Source organism: Impatiens glandulifera, chromosome 3, assembly GCF_907164915.1.
Source record: "Impatiens glandulifera chromosome 3, dImpGla2.1, whole genome shotgun sequence".
NCBI lineage: Eukaryota > Viridiplantae > Streptophyta > Magnoliopsida > Ericales > Balsaminaceae > Impatiens > Impatiens glandulifera.
Genome location: NC_061864.1, coordinates 15447350 through 15462832, shown reverse-complemented (window position 1 = coordinate 15462832; position 15483 = coordinate 15447350). Strand labels below are relative to the sequence as shown.

The 15483-nt window shown below is 26.5% G+C and overlaps 2 protein-coding genes across 2 annotated transcripts; both read right to left on the bottom strand.

The window, feature by feature from the left end:
• Nucleotides 1-7651: 7651 nt before the first annotated feature.
• Nucleotides 7652-13308, bottom strand: LOC124929825 (nucleolin-like). The gene is made up of 7 exons (XM_047470212.1): nucleotides 13103-13308; nucleotides 8803-8842; nucleotides 8562-8659; nucleotides 8297-8461; nucleotides 8115-8198; nucleotides 7880-7997; nucleotides 7652-7770 (listed from the first exon to the last, which is right to left on the bottom strand). Exons 3-7 carry the CDS (start codon nucleotides 8637-8639, stop codon nucleotides 7652-7654), a joined length of 564 nt encoding a protein of 187 aa, XP_047326168.1. The 5' UTR covers nucleotides 8640-8659; nucleotides 8803-8842; nucleotides 13103-13308.
• On the bottom strand, nucleotides 8795-9175 carry LOC124929824 (histone deacetylase HDT1-like). The gene has a single exon (XM_047470211.1). The coding sequence runs from the start codon at nucleotides 9173-9175 to the stop codon at nucleotides 8795-8797; it is 381 nt and encodes a 126-aa protein (XP_047326167.1).
• Nucleotides 13309-15483: the final 2175 nt, after the last annotated feature.

Below are 15483 nucleotides of genomic sequence, written 5' to 3'. Positions count from 1 at the left end.
CTGATTTTTTACTAATTTCATCACACAGTGTTATTTGGAAAAAAATATTTATTCAAATAAGTAAATAAGTCATTCATCAAACAAACAAGCTCTAAGAAGACAATATTACTGAATAAAAAAGACAAAGTGATTAATGAGGAGATAAGGTGCGATGCATCTGTTCCAACAAATGCTGCAATTTAAATTATTTAGGATTAATTTGCTAAACTAATTACTTTATTCATTAATTTCCAAACCAACTTAATTTATTGTTTATTAATTTAACAATTATAACTGATTAAATACATCTTAAATTTAATTATTTTAAATTTGATTATTTATATTTAATTTTTTTTTGTATAAATGTAATTATTTATATAATATAATAAATATTCACTTCAATCATCCTCATGAATATGAATAGTTAATAAATATTAATAAATTAAAAATATTTTAATCTTAATAATATAATAATTAATAAATATAATTATAATCTTCTCTTTTTAAAAATATTGAAATTTTTAATTTTATAAAGAGATATTATAATCATTTTTATTAATTATTTATTCTATTATTATATTATATATATAGTTAAAATGTTTTAAATTTATTAATATTTATTAATTATTTACTTGAAGAATGAAGTGCATATTTATTATATTAGATCAAATACTAATTTAAATGTGTATATATATATATATTAAAATGTTTATTAATTATTAATTTGTTGAATTATAATTATTAAAATATTTTAAATTAATTATATATTAAATAAGTGTTTATAAAAATATTAAGTGAGGATAACATTTATTATATTATATAAAATTAATAATTTAAATATATAAATAATTATATAAAATTTAAATTTAAAATGTATTTAAAATAAAATATGATATTAATAAAAAAATATAAAAATAAATAAAATAAGTGAGTTTATATAGTAAACTAGATAAACGAAAAGCTTGAATTAATCTTGGCTACAAAAATCTTGATTCAATTTTTTTTTTCTTAAATAACAATATTGTTCGGTTCGAATCAATCAATATTTTGATCATTTACTACCACCTAGATCCTCTCTGCTACCAAAGTTAAGCTACTCCCCTTTCCTTCTCAAGGGAGAGGCTTAGGTAGTGTTTGGTATATGGTACTAGTTATACTGGTATAAGTTATAATGGGTATAAATTGTAAGGAGTTATTAGGAGGTATACATTATATAAGTTGGTAGTGTTTGGTTAAGAATATAAAATAGATATAAATTATATAGATTTTATTATTTTGTGTTTGGTTGATGGTATAAGAAGTATAAAAGACTATTTTACCCTTATATTTGGATAAATTATTATTTTAATATTTATTTTATATATAATTTGTATAGTTAATTATATTGAAATTAATAAAAATAATTCTAATTATTATATAAATATATTTTAAAAATAAATAATCCTATTATATTATATTACTTACATTATTTTATATATAATTTAATTTATATAATTATATAAATAAAATTTATTTATAAATTAATTAAAATGTAACTGTTATTTGTAAATTTTTGTATATTAAAACAATATTAATTGTTTATAAAAAATAAAATAATAATAATAATAATAATTTTAAAATAAATATATTTTAAATTAAAATGATATGATTATAAATTAGTTTCTAAATAAATTATATGTATAAGTTGTATTAATTAATAATTATATTACTAATTTATATAATTAATTATAAATATAGTTCATTAATAAAGAAACACAATTTTATTTTATAAATTAATTTATATATGATTACTATTTTTTTTAATTAACATTATTAGTTTTTAAAACAATTATTATATTTAATTATTTATAAAAATATCACAATAAAAATTTAATACTTAAAATTCTAAAAATTTTTGTTTACAGAGATAAAATATATATATATATATATATATAAATTAAAAAATTAAATAAAAAAACACTCTTAAATATAAATATATATTTAATTATAATTTATTATTTTTATTATATTTTAAAATATATCAAAAGAAATTAAAATTTTAAAATTTTAATAAAATTAAGAGATAAAATTGAAATATTAAATTTTATAAAAACTATACAGTCTTGTAACGAGTGTGAGTAGGTATAATATTATACCACTTTAAAGGTATAAATTATACCTAAAGAATCCTGTACATATAAATATAAATTAACCAAACAATATTTATAACTTACTGTAGTTATACATATACTTTATCTACAGTGTAGTACTACATACCAAACATAGCCTTAGGTAAGTAATTAATATATATATATATATATATATATATATATATATATATATATATATATATATTAAATAAAAAATATTAATTATCTTACTACCCCTCTGGATGAGAAAGAACAAGAGGAGCATACAAATCTAGCAAATGATCTTATTTCACTACCACTTAAAATGCTCAGCTACTAAAGCTTATCTGCTCACCTGTAGAACATGACAAACCTGATAGGAGAGGATCTTATTTCATTTACTATAACCCATAACTCAATAAATAGATTTTTTTTATTCTCATCTCACCATTTTCCTTGTGTCCAATTTGACCAGGTACCAACACAAGTCGTGAATCGATGCACGAATAGATGAGGAAGGTTCAAAAGATCGAGTAGAGGAAGCATCGTCAAGGTATGACTTGAACTGATATTATGCTAACGGAAGTTCTTCTAATGATTCAGAGAAGGTGGATCCTCTATCGCAGCTGATTCCAGAAGCTAGAATTATTCGCTCGACAAAGGCTCGATGCCACGAAGGATATCTTGCGAAATCGTTTACTTTGAGACTTAGATTAAGCCGAATTCATATCTTCTGCCTGTCGTCGGACTCGGTAGTCCCTTGCATCCAGACCGAAAGAAGTCGTCGCGACAGACCTTCAGACATAGAATCGCTGCTAGGCAGAAGACAATGCGACGAACATGAGATCTTTCCGAGGTCTTCTCGACCGAGCAACGAGGTAGTGGGTAGGCTTAAAAAAATTTTAGGTGTGCTAAAATGAAAAAAACTATAAAATTTTGGATTAAACGGATAAATAATTGTAAGTTTTTTTTATTAATAATTAAATAAATAAAATACTGAATTTGAAATAAAAAAATTAAGAGATAAAGTTATATTTTAACGTTAAAAAAATAAAATAACTTAGGAACACTACATATATCCGTCCTTGCCTAACTTACTCAATATTGAAACTCACAGGGAATAAGACAAATCCGATTCTTGTTATTTTTTGTTTTCAGAAATGTTCCAAATACCTGAACTTTCAACTAATGTTTATCCTAGTCCTCCTAATTGATGAACATTTAAATTAATCAATCTTCTCGATTTTAACTTATTTCAGTCCTTATAATTCCAGTCCTTTTTAATTGAGCCCTTAGACTATTTTAACATCCAATTTTGAAATCAAAATTTCATTTTCGAATTATTTTTAATAATTCCTAAATATTTCAACCCCTAAACTATTTGATCACGTTCAAATCAACTCCTGAATTTCACTTGTGTCCAATTTTGACAATGAAGTCTCAACCATTTAATTGGAGTCTCTAAATAATTTTAGAAAACCCCACAAATCCTATTCAAAAATATTATTTTTTACGATAATAAAAAAATTACATTTCATAAGTTATCTTTGAAAGTTCATATATATCTTGAGTTTTACATTTATAAAAATTATGAACTTTTACGACCATTCATAAAATATTTTTGACCTCCAACAAAACTTTCAAATTTTTTTGGGGCATGTATGAAAAATTATTTTTTTTCGTAGTATCGTATCTGGAGTTCTAAAACTCCAAAAATTTCAAACTCGAGTGCAACGTGCTCCAAAATTATGTCTGACATGCATAAAAGTTTTAGAAATTTTCAAATACTTTCAAAAAAATCACTCGACTTTTGTAGTGTCATAAACGGGACTTCAATACATCGAAATTTTCAATGGGATTTTTCCTACACTCGTGGACTCCTTTTCTACAAGGATCCACGGTCTAAATTTCAATCAAGTAACTTGTGAATTTTCACTTCACATTTGTGCTTTCTTCATGCTTGGGACACGTTCGTTACTCTTTTATCTTAACCTTGTCTAAATTAAACTTAATGAACGCATAAAGTCATCTCTAAGCAAGATATATGGTTAGCCCCTCATTTAGATACATGATAGGATACACAAGAGAAAAAGATTTATGAATTCATAACACATGTATAACAATCTTTTTCAAATATCTAATGACTAAATATGTTTGAGTAGCGACTGTCATTTTGGACGGGAATATAAGACATAACGCTACAACCATTTTCTAATACTTAACCAAGAACCGAACCCTTAAAAGCAAATCTCTGATATTCTTTATGAAGTAAACTAAAGTGGTGCCTCTCAAAGTTAATTAAATTAATATGTCCTAGTATGAACTAATCTAAACATGTACGGGCCAAATGATATGTTCATACTAAAGAACATCATTTTCGATTCCTCATCTCAATAAGACCAGACAACTTTCGCAAGGATAGTCTTCTTGTTTATATTTTTACGAGATTCGAGAGAAAGGTAAGTGAGTTCTTTAATATAACCCACATAAAAACTTTTTTTAAAACAGTACCCGAGATTAAGCTTACTATCAAAGTCTTTCGTTGCGTCCATTCTAGAGCGGAACACACGAAAGGATAGATAAGGCATGCATTGAACTCAATCAATTTTCAGATTGTACAACACACCTTTAAAGATGAGGCATTCGAATGAAAAACAGTAATGTGACATAACTTCCGTAAAAACAAAAAAATATAAAAGTCGAAATTTAGAAGTGAAATTTTAAACCCGTATGTTAATTTTAAACCCTTATGTTTTTATTATTCAATTTCTTTATATGTTAATTAAATAATATATCAATTAACAAACTTAAATATATTTATTTAATTAATATATATATATTTTAAATTATTTATTAATTTATAATAAAAATATTGAAAATTATATATATATTTATATTCATGTTTAAATTAATAAATTAATAAAAAAATTTATATAATTTACACATAATTTATCTTAAATCATATAATTAAATGTTTTTTTAAATAAATATATATACTTAAATTTTTTATATAATATATTATTTAATTAAAATATAAGTATTTAATAATAAAAAACTAGAGAAAATAAAAAATAAAAAACAATAATTGTAAAAGTACATCCAATATCCAACTAATTAAATAGACGGTTGGTTGTCAAAATTTGACTCCCATATATTCAAAATATTTTTAAGATGTATTTTAAATTATTTATTTCTTAATACGTTAATCTCACGATGAAATTTGAACTATATTGTATATATATATTTTAGAAAAACTATTTGGACCTGGAATTACCATGCTAGAATTCATGCAAAAAGTGGGTGACACGTTAGAAGAAATTAAAATAACCGGTCAAATACTGAATGACTTTTTTTTCATTTGCAAAAGGTTGAAACCCATCGCTTGATAAACCAAGTCTCACGCTACGGGGGTCCGACGCGAAATCCTTATACCTCTCAACAAACGTTTTCCAAGTGTATGAATCAGCTGGATGTCTCAACATATCACCTTCAACTCTTACATTCTTGTGCTATCTCATCATTGGAACGGTCTTAGAGCACATGTACATCCTCTACAGTCTTGGTATTAAAGGAAAATATCTTAACACCTTAGTGGGCATAAATTTTCCATTTTGCTTATTCCGAACTACGTCACTTGTTTGGTCGACTTTCAATCTAGAAAGGCCGCAAACTCTGCAAGACTCCAAATTTTTGTCGTTCTTTCCAAAATAGCATGCATCTATCTTCTCATAGTTAAACCCAATAGGATAAATCTTTCTGTATTCTTTAGCAAAATCGAAAGATATACCTAAATCTTTCGGTTTTGGTTTAAAAAAACTAGCACTTAGCCGTTTCTTTATTTTATTTTGAAGAGATCAAAGCCGAAAGATATAGTCTATATCTTTCGGTTTTACCCTTAAGGAAAACTAAACACTTAGCCGTTTTCTTAACTTTTTTTAAAGGGATCAAAGCCGAAAAATATAGTCTATATCTTTCGGTTTTACCCTTAAAGAAAACTCAACACTTAGCCATTTTTTTTTATTATTTTTAAAGGGATCAAAGCCGAAAGATATAGTCTATATCTTTCGGTATATCCCTAAAAAAACACAACACTTAGTCGTTTTTTGATTTTTTTTAAAGGGATTAAAGTCGAAAGATATAATCTATATATTTCAGTATACCTCTAAAAAAACCAACACTTAGTCGTTTTTTGATTTTTTTTGAAAAGGATTAAAGCCGAAAGATATAGTCTATATCTTTCGGTATTCATCATTCAAAAAAATATTATTTTTTGAAAGTATTCAAAGCCGAAAGATATATAGAACCTGTCGGCATCTTTTTTCATTTGCTGCAGATTTCTTCCTTTCGGCACCTCTATCGATTGAGATATAAATCTGTCGGGAAAATCTTTCGGTAAAACTCTTTTTTTACTAGTGATCAAAAATTTTGATACGTAAAAAATCCAACAAACCAAATATATGAGACAAACTCTAAAAAGATGAAATCATTACCATTCTTAGCTCCTTAATAAAATTACTAGTCTAAATTTTTTTTTTAAGAAATTCTTTCTTTGTACTTCTATCTTTCGTATTAGAACTGATCGGTGTTTTCTTATACTCATTGAAAATCAAGATATTACCGAATGAAAAACTACTCCGTATTAAGACTTTTTTTATTAGTATTACTCAACCAACAATCTCATTATTTTATTTAAATTTTGGTTAATTAAACATTTCATTCACATTGTTACTTAATTCAAATATTAGAGTGTTACAATTACAAAATTTAACGTTGTAAATTTATATATATATATATATATATATATATATATATATATATATATATATATATATATATATATATATATAAATAAACTTTTACATATTCAAAATATGAATGAATCTTTTTAAATATTAATATTAGAAAAATCTGTTCATATATAAATATATTATATATAATAATAATAGAAGTAATAATAATTATATATTCTTAATATTCACTTTACAAATATTGAATTTTTGGAAATAAAATTAAAAATTTATACAATCTATTATTTATTAATAATCTTATTTTAAAAGTTATAAAATAAAATCTATATTAATTTAAGAAGATCCCCACTTTTTTCAAGATAGTTGAAATATGAAATAAAAACAAAAACAATAATTTGTTTTAAAATACTTAAAACTAGAGTTATGATTATTAAATTGTAAATATATATATATATATATATATATATATAATTAAGATATATTACAACATATTATATTATTAAAATTAATATTTAAATGAGATATTTGAAAATAAATATTTTAAAAATATATATACATATATATTATTTTAAACTCATTCTATATTTCAGTAATTAAGAGTAACTAAAGAGAATGATTTAATTTGGGTATGAGAATGAATTTAAGGTCTTATAGTTGAACCAAATTAAACAAAACTTATTAAAATTGTATGGATACTTATAATAGTAAAATATAGGGTAAAAAAAGAGTGCTATACTTGTAATTATAAGAAAATAAAAATAAATAAAGTGTAAAAAAATGTGTGGATTATAAGTTCTATGCATCAAATTTGCCGATTTAAAACCTTGATTTGTTGAGAGAAGAAGAAGAAGGAGTCTTCCCAACATCAGATTTCTTTCCACGATCACGGCCGCCGCCGCCTCTGCCGCCTCTGCCGCCGCCGCCCTTCTTTCTACCTAATTAATATAAAACACAATTTACATTAATCATTCAATGAAAAACAATATTAATATATAATGAAGCCATAACAATAATACAATACAATATAAGAAGATTAATTTATACCTATTTGATCAGTTTGAGATTTTGCCTTTTTAGAGGAGAATAGAATCGATGAAACAGATTCGGCACTTCTCTTCTTCTTCTTCTTATTACCACCAGTACCCTTCATCATCATCATCATCTTTTAAAAATCATCAAAACAAACAACAACAACAAGATTAAATATTTAAATTAACTAATCTTCATCATCATCATCTTCATCGATCGATCCAATTATAGATTATTATCAAAAACATACTTCCTCCTCCTCTTCTTTAGCTCTCGTCTTTATATCCTCATCATCATCTTCTTCTTCTGAATCTTCGATATCATCATCATCATCCTGAGGAAAAGAAAACAAAATCAATTGGGATCATTTATAATTAATTTATATATATATACTTTCATTTTTAATTAATCAATAAAAACAAATATATATACATCATCTGAAGATTCATCATCATCATCATCAGAGCTATCATGATCATCACCCTCATTGATCATCTTATGAGTAGATTTTATAGGTGTCGTCTCCTCCTCCTCATCTTCTGACGAGTCTGACTCGTCCTCAGAATCATCATCCGACTCTTCTTCCTCGTCTATGGCCTGGATAATAATAATAATAAACAGAAGAAGTAAGTAATTGATCAGTTTTTCAATTGGGATTTATTTAAAGAAACTTTTTTTTATATACAATTATATATACCTTATCACCCTCTTTCTTCTTCTTCTCTGGCTCCGTTACTTTGGGCAGAGTAGATTTGTCCCCATTTACGGTACCCATTAATTTCTCAATAGTATGAACTATATATAATAAGAATTATTTGAAAAATAAAACAATCCCCTTAATTAGTTAATTAATTAGCTAGCTAGCTAGGTTAATTATTAAAGAAAAAATATCAAATTTTATATATGCATGCAAGTTATAGTACTAATTAATTACGTACCATCATCTTTTGTTGTTGTTTTTGCTGCGATCAAATCATCCTGATCAGAATCATCAGATGATGAAAAATCATCATCATCTACCATAGCCTTATATCCAATAAAGTGGACACTGGCATGCTTGGAATCGTGAGACAATTCAAACTCTTTATCGAAAACTAGGTCAAAGAAAACTTGAGGAAAGTTTTCGACGGATAGTGATCCCATAATGAACGTGTTTCCTTCTATCTTTACACGAAGAGGGATTAATAAACCCTTGTCTTCTCCATTTAGATCGCCGCCTAGAGCCGCCTGAGAAATATGTATGACTGAAAACTTTTCATCAAAGACCTTAACGGACTCACCAGCCTTAACTTCCACACCCCAAAACTCCATGATGGATTATGATGGATTGATGGATGCTGCTCTCGTGCGTGAAAACAAGGATATCTCCTCCGGAGGAAAAAAAAAAAAAAGAGAGAGAGAGAGAGGAAAAGATGGCAATAGGAATATGGGAAATTATACCTTTAAATAAAAAATTTTTGTACTAGGTCAAATAAATCTTTAAAAATATTTATTATTTCTTTAACTGTAACACCGAAATTTATGATTGATTTTATTTTCATTTTATATTCAAATAAAAAATATATATTTTTTTAATTTATGAAAATTTAATGGATTTTATATATTGGAAAAAAATACATAATAATTTTATTTATAATTTTTTTAATAATATTAATAATAATATATATAATCTTGCTATTTTAAATATATATATATATATAAACATTATTTTTAAATAAGTTTATAGTATTACTTTTTTTTACAAATATTTTAATATATATATATATATATATATATTAATATATATATATATATATATTAATCTGAATAAAAAATATTGCAAAATAAAATTATTGTTTAAAAATATTTTATTTTAAATTATTATTATTTATTAAGTTAAAATATTTAATATATTATTTATATATTTAAAACTATTATTATCTCTATATTTATACATTTAAAGCTGAACTTTAATATTAAATTAATTTAAAAATAAACTAACAAAATATATTAGTTTAGAAAAACTAAACCCAAAAAAATCTTAAATTTTAAAAAAATATGTAAATAAATAAAATAAAAGCAGGAAATACTTAAATAGTGTAGGTGTATGGTTGGGTTAAAATCATTTTGCATCATTCTAATCTATATAAATCAGAGTGTGTTATAACTTAACACGTGTATATAAGGTGATTGTGTGGCCTCGAATGTTATACTATCTTGTCCCATTTTATCGGGAGTTTTTGTCGAATCAGCATGTATGAGTTGTCGACTTTGTATTTGACAAATTGAGGTGTTCTGCAAGCTGAGATTGGACGGTGGGATGCCACTTTTAATGCTATAAAAATGAAGAGTAGACCGGTGGTAGTGTATCAAGAGCGGATCAATTCATCAACTCCTCGCCCTATTTTAGATTTGTTATTCGAGAAAGAATATTATCGAGGTAAAAATTAAATTTTGGTCGTATGTATAAGATATAATCTAAGCCAACTATATTAGAACATTTTATATATTGATATTGAAGTTTTTAAATTATAAGTTTTCATTCATCATGTGTCTAATTAAAAATGAGGTATTTATTAGGAATAAGTTGTTTTTAATCAGATTTTGATGTAAACGAGAAGATAAGACAGATAATAAAATACAAAGATGATTTGAAAACAAATCTCCACACCTCTTATATATTTTCCTCCCAGAAACTTAAAAAAGCACTAATTTCTCCATGTAACTAAATATATTAATTAACAATGGTTAAAAAATGTTATATATTATTTTAAAATAAAAATCAATTTAATATATATATTTTAATATTTAACAAAAAAATCAAAATTTAAAATAGTTCTCACACAAATTAATTACTTTAAATTAGTTAAATGTTTTTAATATGTTTTAATAACATAAATAGTATACCAATAAAAAAATTATAATCGTGATATTATAATTACATAAAACATTAAAAAAATATATTTTTATAAAAATAAAATTTAATTAAAGTTATATTATATTGATTTGATTATTTGAGAGTTTAATTAAAGTAATATTTGATATATTTATTATATTATTTATAATGTATATTATAGATTTTGTGATTTTTTTATATAAAATATTTTTTTAGTTAATAAAATAAAATTTTATAAATAATATAATAAATTAATTTTTAAACTAAAATAAAGTATAAAAACTAAAAAAAATCAAAAACATTAATATGGTTATTAACAAAATAATTTAATTAAAATTTATTTATAAATTTTAAACAAATAATAATTGATTTTTTAATTTTTTTATAAAAATCAATTAATAATTATTTTATTTATAATTATAGTTTATAATTATTTTAAAAATAATATTTTTTTTTTATAAAATTGAGATTTAAAATTTCATTACTAAATTAATTATTATTTAAAATATAAAATATCTATCATTTTAATATTTAAACAAATAAAATATTTAAAATTTAAATAATTAAATTTATATTTTTAATAAATATATTTTACAATTATATAAGTCAATAATATATAAAAAATTAGAGATTTGTTTTAAGAGTCCGGTGTTTGGTTACGTATTAGGAAAGAACCTACGACGCTATGTCCTATACGCCTGTCTTTACAGACAATCTCTACTCCTAAGTAATTGGCCATATGATGTTTGAAGGATTATTACGTTTTCGTTCTGAGTTCAGAACTCTTTTGCTTGTGTGAGAAAATCTTAATCATTTTGCAAGGGGCTAGTCCTATTCATGGGGTATTTGACAAGGATAAGGCATCGAAAAATATTAAGAGGCATTGAAAGGCATCGAAAAACATTAAGAGGCATTGAAAGACATCGAAGAGCATTGCAAGACATAAGGCAACATTTTCAAAGAAAAACAAGAATCAGGATTCCCGAGAAGGATCAAACAAGAATAGATGAGGAAAACAACAATTCAATTAGAGGACTAGAATTTTATTCTTTTGAGTAAAGGTGAGAAGTGAATGAAATAACCTAAGGTTCCAAATGTTTCTCCTTTTAAAATTTTCAGAGTTAAAAGAACTCCGAGTACAACACGTTAAAACAAGTGATTTTCAAAATAAATCCTAAAAATCCCAAAGCTTTCGTATGATAGTCAAAATTATTATTAGAAGTTCACAGGAATCAAGTTTGGAATTTTCGGAGTTATAGAACCCCCGATATGACATTGCAAAGATAGACATTTTTTCAAACGGGCCCTAAAAATTACGGGAAAAATTATTTTTGAAGAAAATAATATTTTGGAGTTTTTGGGAAAATTTTAGAAAGTTTGAAAGTGGTTTGAATGTTAGAATCATCATTTTAAGGTGGTTTGTTAAAATTGGGAAACAAACAGGACCTAAGTTTATTTTAATTTTGTTTTTTTTAAGTTTAAATTAAAATAAAAGAAAAAGAAAGTTTAGGGGTCCAATTAAAACATCAGGAAGAGATTAGGGACTACTTTAATTTCGAATTAATAAATTAATTCGAAATTAAATTCTCAGACTTATTTAAAAATAAAAGAGACCCAGGAGCCTCTTTGAAACTTCTACAGAAGTTGAAGGAAATGAAATATAACAAAAGGAATGAGAACTCCAGCCGGCTCTATGCTCTCCTCCGGCGACTTCTCCGGCGTCTTCTCCGGCGTCCCTTCGTTCGTCCTCCGGCGATGGCGATTTCCGGCGACCCCTCGCGCTCGAGGATGACCTTCCGTTGATCTGTTTGGCTCGTCGAAGCTCCGTCTCCATCCTCCTTCTGTCGTTCACAGCTTTAGTTCGGAGGGATCTCATCCTCAAGAGAAAAAGAATCAGAATACTTTTCTATTGAGCTGAAGGACAACTAGAGATTCTGTTGAATCTCCACCTTCGCTTCTAAAACACGATGAAGCTTGCCGCAACGGTCCGTCTGACCACCGGGAAATCGTTTCGCGCTGGAAGAACAACTACAGAAACTCGCAGGAGAGGCACCAAATAAAGAACAACTACAAAAAAACTCACATGTGTATTCTCTCTTTTGGCAAAGACGACTCTCACAATTTCAACAGAACACAACAGTGATTTTAGGACGAAAAGAATCCTAATCTCACCCTAAATCTAGGCTAATCCTAATCCAAGTAATCATCAGCCAAGGTTTGAATCAACACATATAGTATTCAGCAACAACAGTTAACAGATTCATCATCAAACGAAAACAAAATAAAAAACGAAACAACGACATCGGTGTACAGAACCGATGCCTCAATCATTGAATACAGGTCTACATTGGTTCAGTAATTACCTGAATTAGCGAGAAGGAGGAAATGAAGAGAAAAACGAATCGGCTGAAATTGCAAAAATCTCAACCGGAACCTGCTTCGTCAATGCAAACTTCTCCTCTCTTCAAATACTATCGAATCTCTTTTCTCAACTCTACTCGCGTTAAGCGAGGCTCGCGTTCAAGAACGCCCGTGAAAAAAAATCTCTACAGATCTTCGTTGTTCAACAGCGGATCTATTTCCGTAGTCTTCTGAAAAAAAACCGCCCCTCTTAACCTCAGAGGTTAAATTGGAAATACTTCATAAAATCAAGGGTACGCTTGAAAAAAAAAATATTTCTTCAGCTTTATTTTATTCCCGTTTTTCCTACCCTTTATTTGCACCATCATCCCAAATAAATCTCCCTGGCCTCGTTTTTGCTCAGAAAATTGTGAAAATTTTATGGTCAATCCTTAACATCAAGAACGTGAATCTCCTTTTTGAATGAACCCAAAGTTATGATATTTTAAAGTCACCCCTCCATTTCAATCTTTTCAATCCTGCGGTTTTCATTTTCATAACTTTAATAGCCCATAACTTTGTGCACAGAGCTTTCCCCACAATGAGGTTGGCACCATTGGAAAGGCAAGACTCTTTCCTACATCCTCATTTTCTCCTTTTCTCACTAAATGGTACATGTTGGTCAGGAGACTAGCCTCACAGAAACGTGTCAGTTCACGCATCACCTTCGCTGTAGGCGACTTGGACTGAGCTTCAGGGAGAACTGGGAGAACTATTTGGTATCGTTGGAAATAAAATTCAAAGGACTTTCCAACGGTAGCTCATACACTGAAGATGGATCGTTGGTTCAAAAGATATGAGTTCAACTGGCTCCCAGGATTTGAATCGGTAGTACTGCTTCTCTTGTACAGATCGAATGAGGGCTTTAACCTTCGAATCACGATTCGAGGATGGTGCCATTGGAAAGATATGCGAGTTATCTTTTCAACCCAACTTGAATTATTCAAAACCATCAAGCACAGATCAAGTTGCGAATTTTTAAGTGAAAGGGTGTTCGATTTAAACCTTTTAGGAACACCTTCCACTCATGACCGGATTTCGTCTAGATATAGGGCACCAATGGGAGATTGGGCTACACCATATGAAAGAGGACTAATTTCTATTTCAAAACATCCAAGATCATTGAATTTCATCAAGTATTGAAGCCGAGATAAATTCATGAAGTCTAGGGTTCCAATGGAAGCTCAATGGGGACTTCAAACTTAAAGATGCTTGATTTTCTTTTTCAATAATCCAATTTTCAAATAACCCACTTTTCAAATAATCCGATTTTCCCACTTTAGAAGACCAGTCTACTCTTTTCCACTTCTTCTTGGCACGTGCTTGATCCCTCTTTGACCCGGGTTGACTCGTCGGTTGGCAGGTTGACTCGGGTTGACCCGTTCTCTTGTTTTCCCTCTTTTCGAGCACTTCTGCACAAATTTGCAAATAATAATATTACACTCAAATTCAAGATTTTTCAAAACGTACAACCTGAACGTGTCACGAGTTGGGAAAACAGAGTCGTTATGATATTCGATATTTGGATCGTTATTTTTTAAGTTTTTCTAGATCGGTTTTCCATGAGGTGTTTCTATTTTTATTTTCCCGGTTCAATAAACAAACATGAGTATTATTTTGGGCCGAGTTTTTTATTAGATATCTAAGATGTAAAAATGTGGTGTCTACAATACTTTTTTGTCGTGATTCTTAAAATATTGTTATTTAATTTTTAACGTTTAGGAAAAAACTTTAAGCAAGTCTAGACTCTTCTTAATATTAATATATTAACAATTTAATAAACTACTAATGAGTGTATCGTCTGCATTTCCACATCCTTGAAAGGGGACCATCAACTTTGTGGACAATTTCTTGTCTACCACATTTAAAAAAATATATATATAATTAAATATTATATATTAAAATAAATAAAATATATTACATAAATATTAAAAATAATACATATATTTTATTTTTATTTAATTTTATAAATATAATATATATATGGTTAAAATTAAACATATTAATTTAAATAATTCAAATAAATATTATAAACTAAAATAAAATAATTACAATAACATTAAAATAAAATATTCTTATTAAAATAACCCTTTAATTGAAAAAATTGTTTACTCACAAAGACAAAATAACATGAGAGTAAATATTAATTATTGAGAAATACTTAATTGACTCAGAACTTCAAACAGAGCAATAAGGTCTTCACACGAATTCACAAGTTTTTCAAATCTAATATCGATATCATCATAATAATGATATTATGAACGACCTATTTTGGTTGTTAAATACACTTCGATTTTTTTCCATTAGATATATAGTCCACCAGAAAATTATAGGGATATAAGTG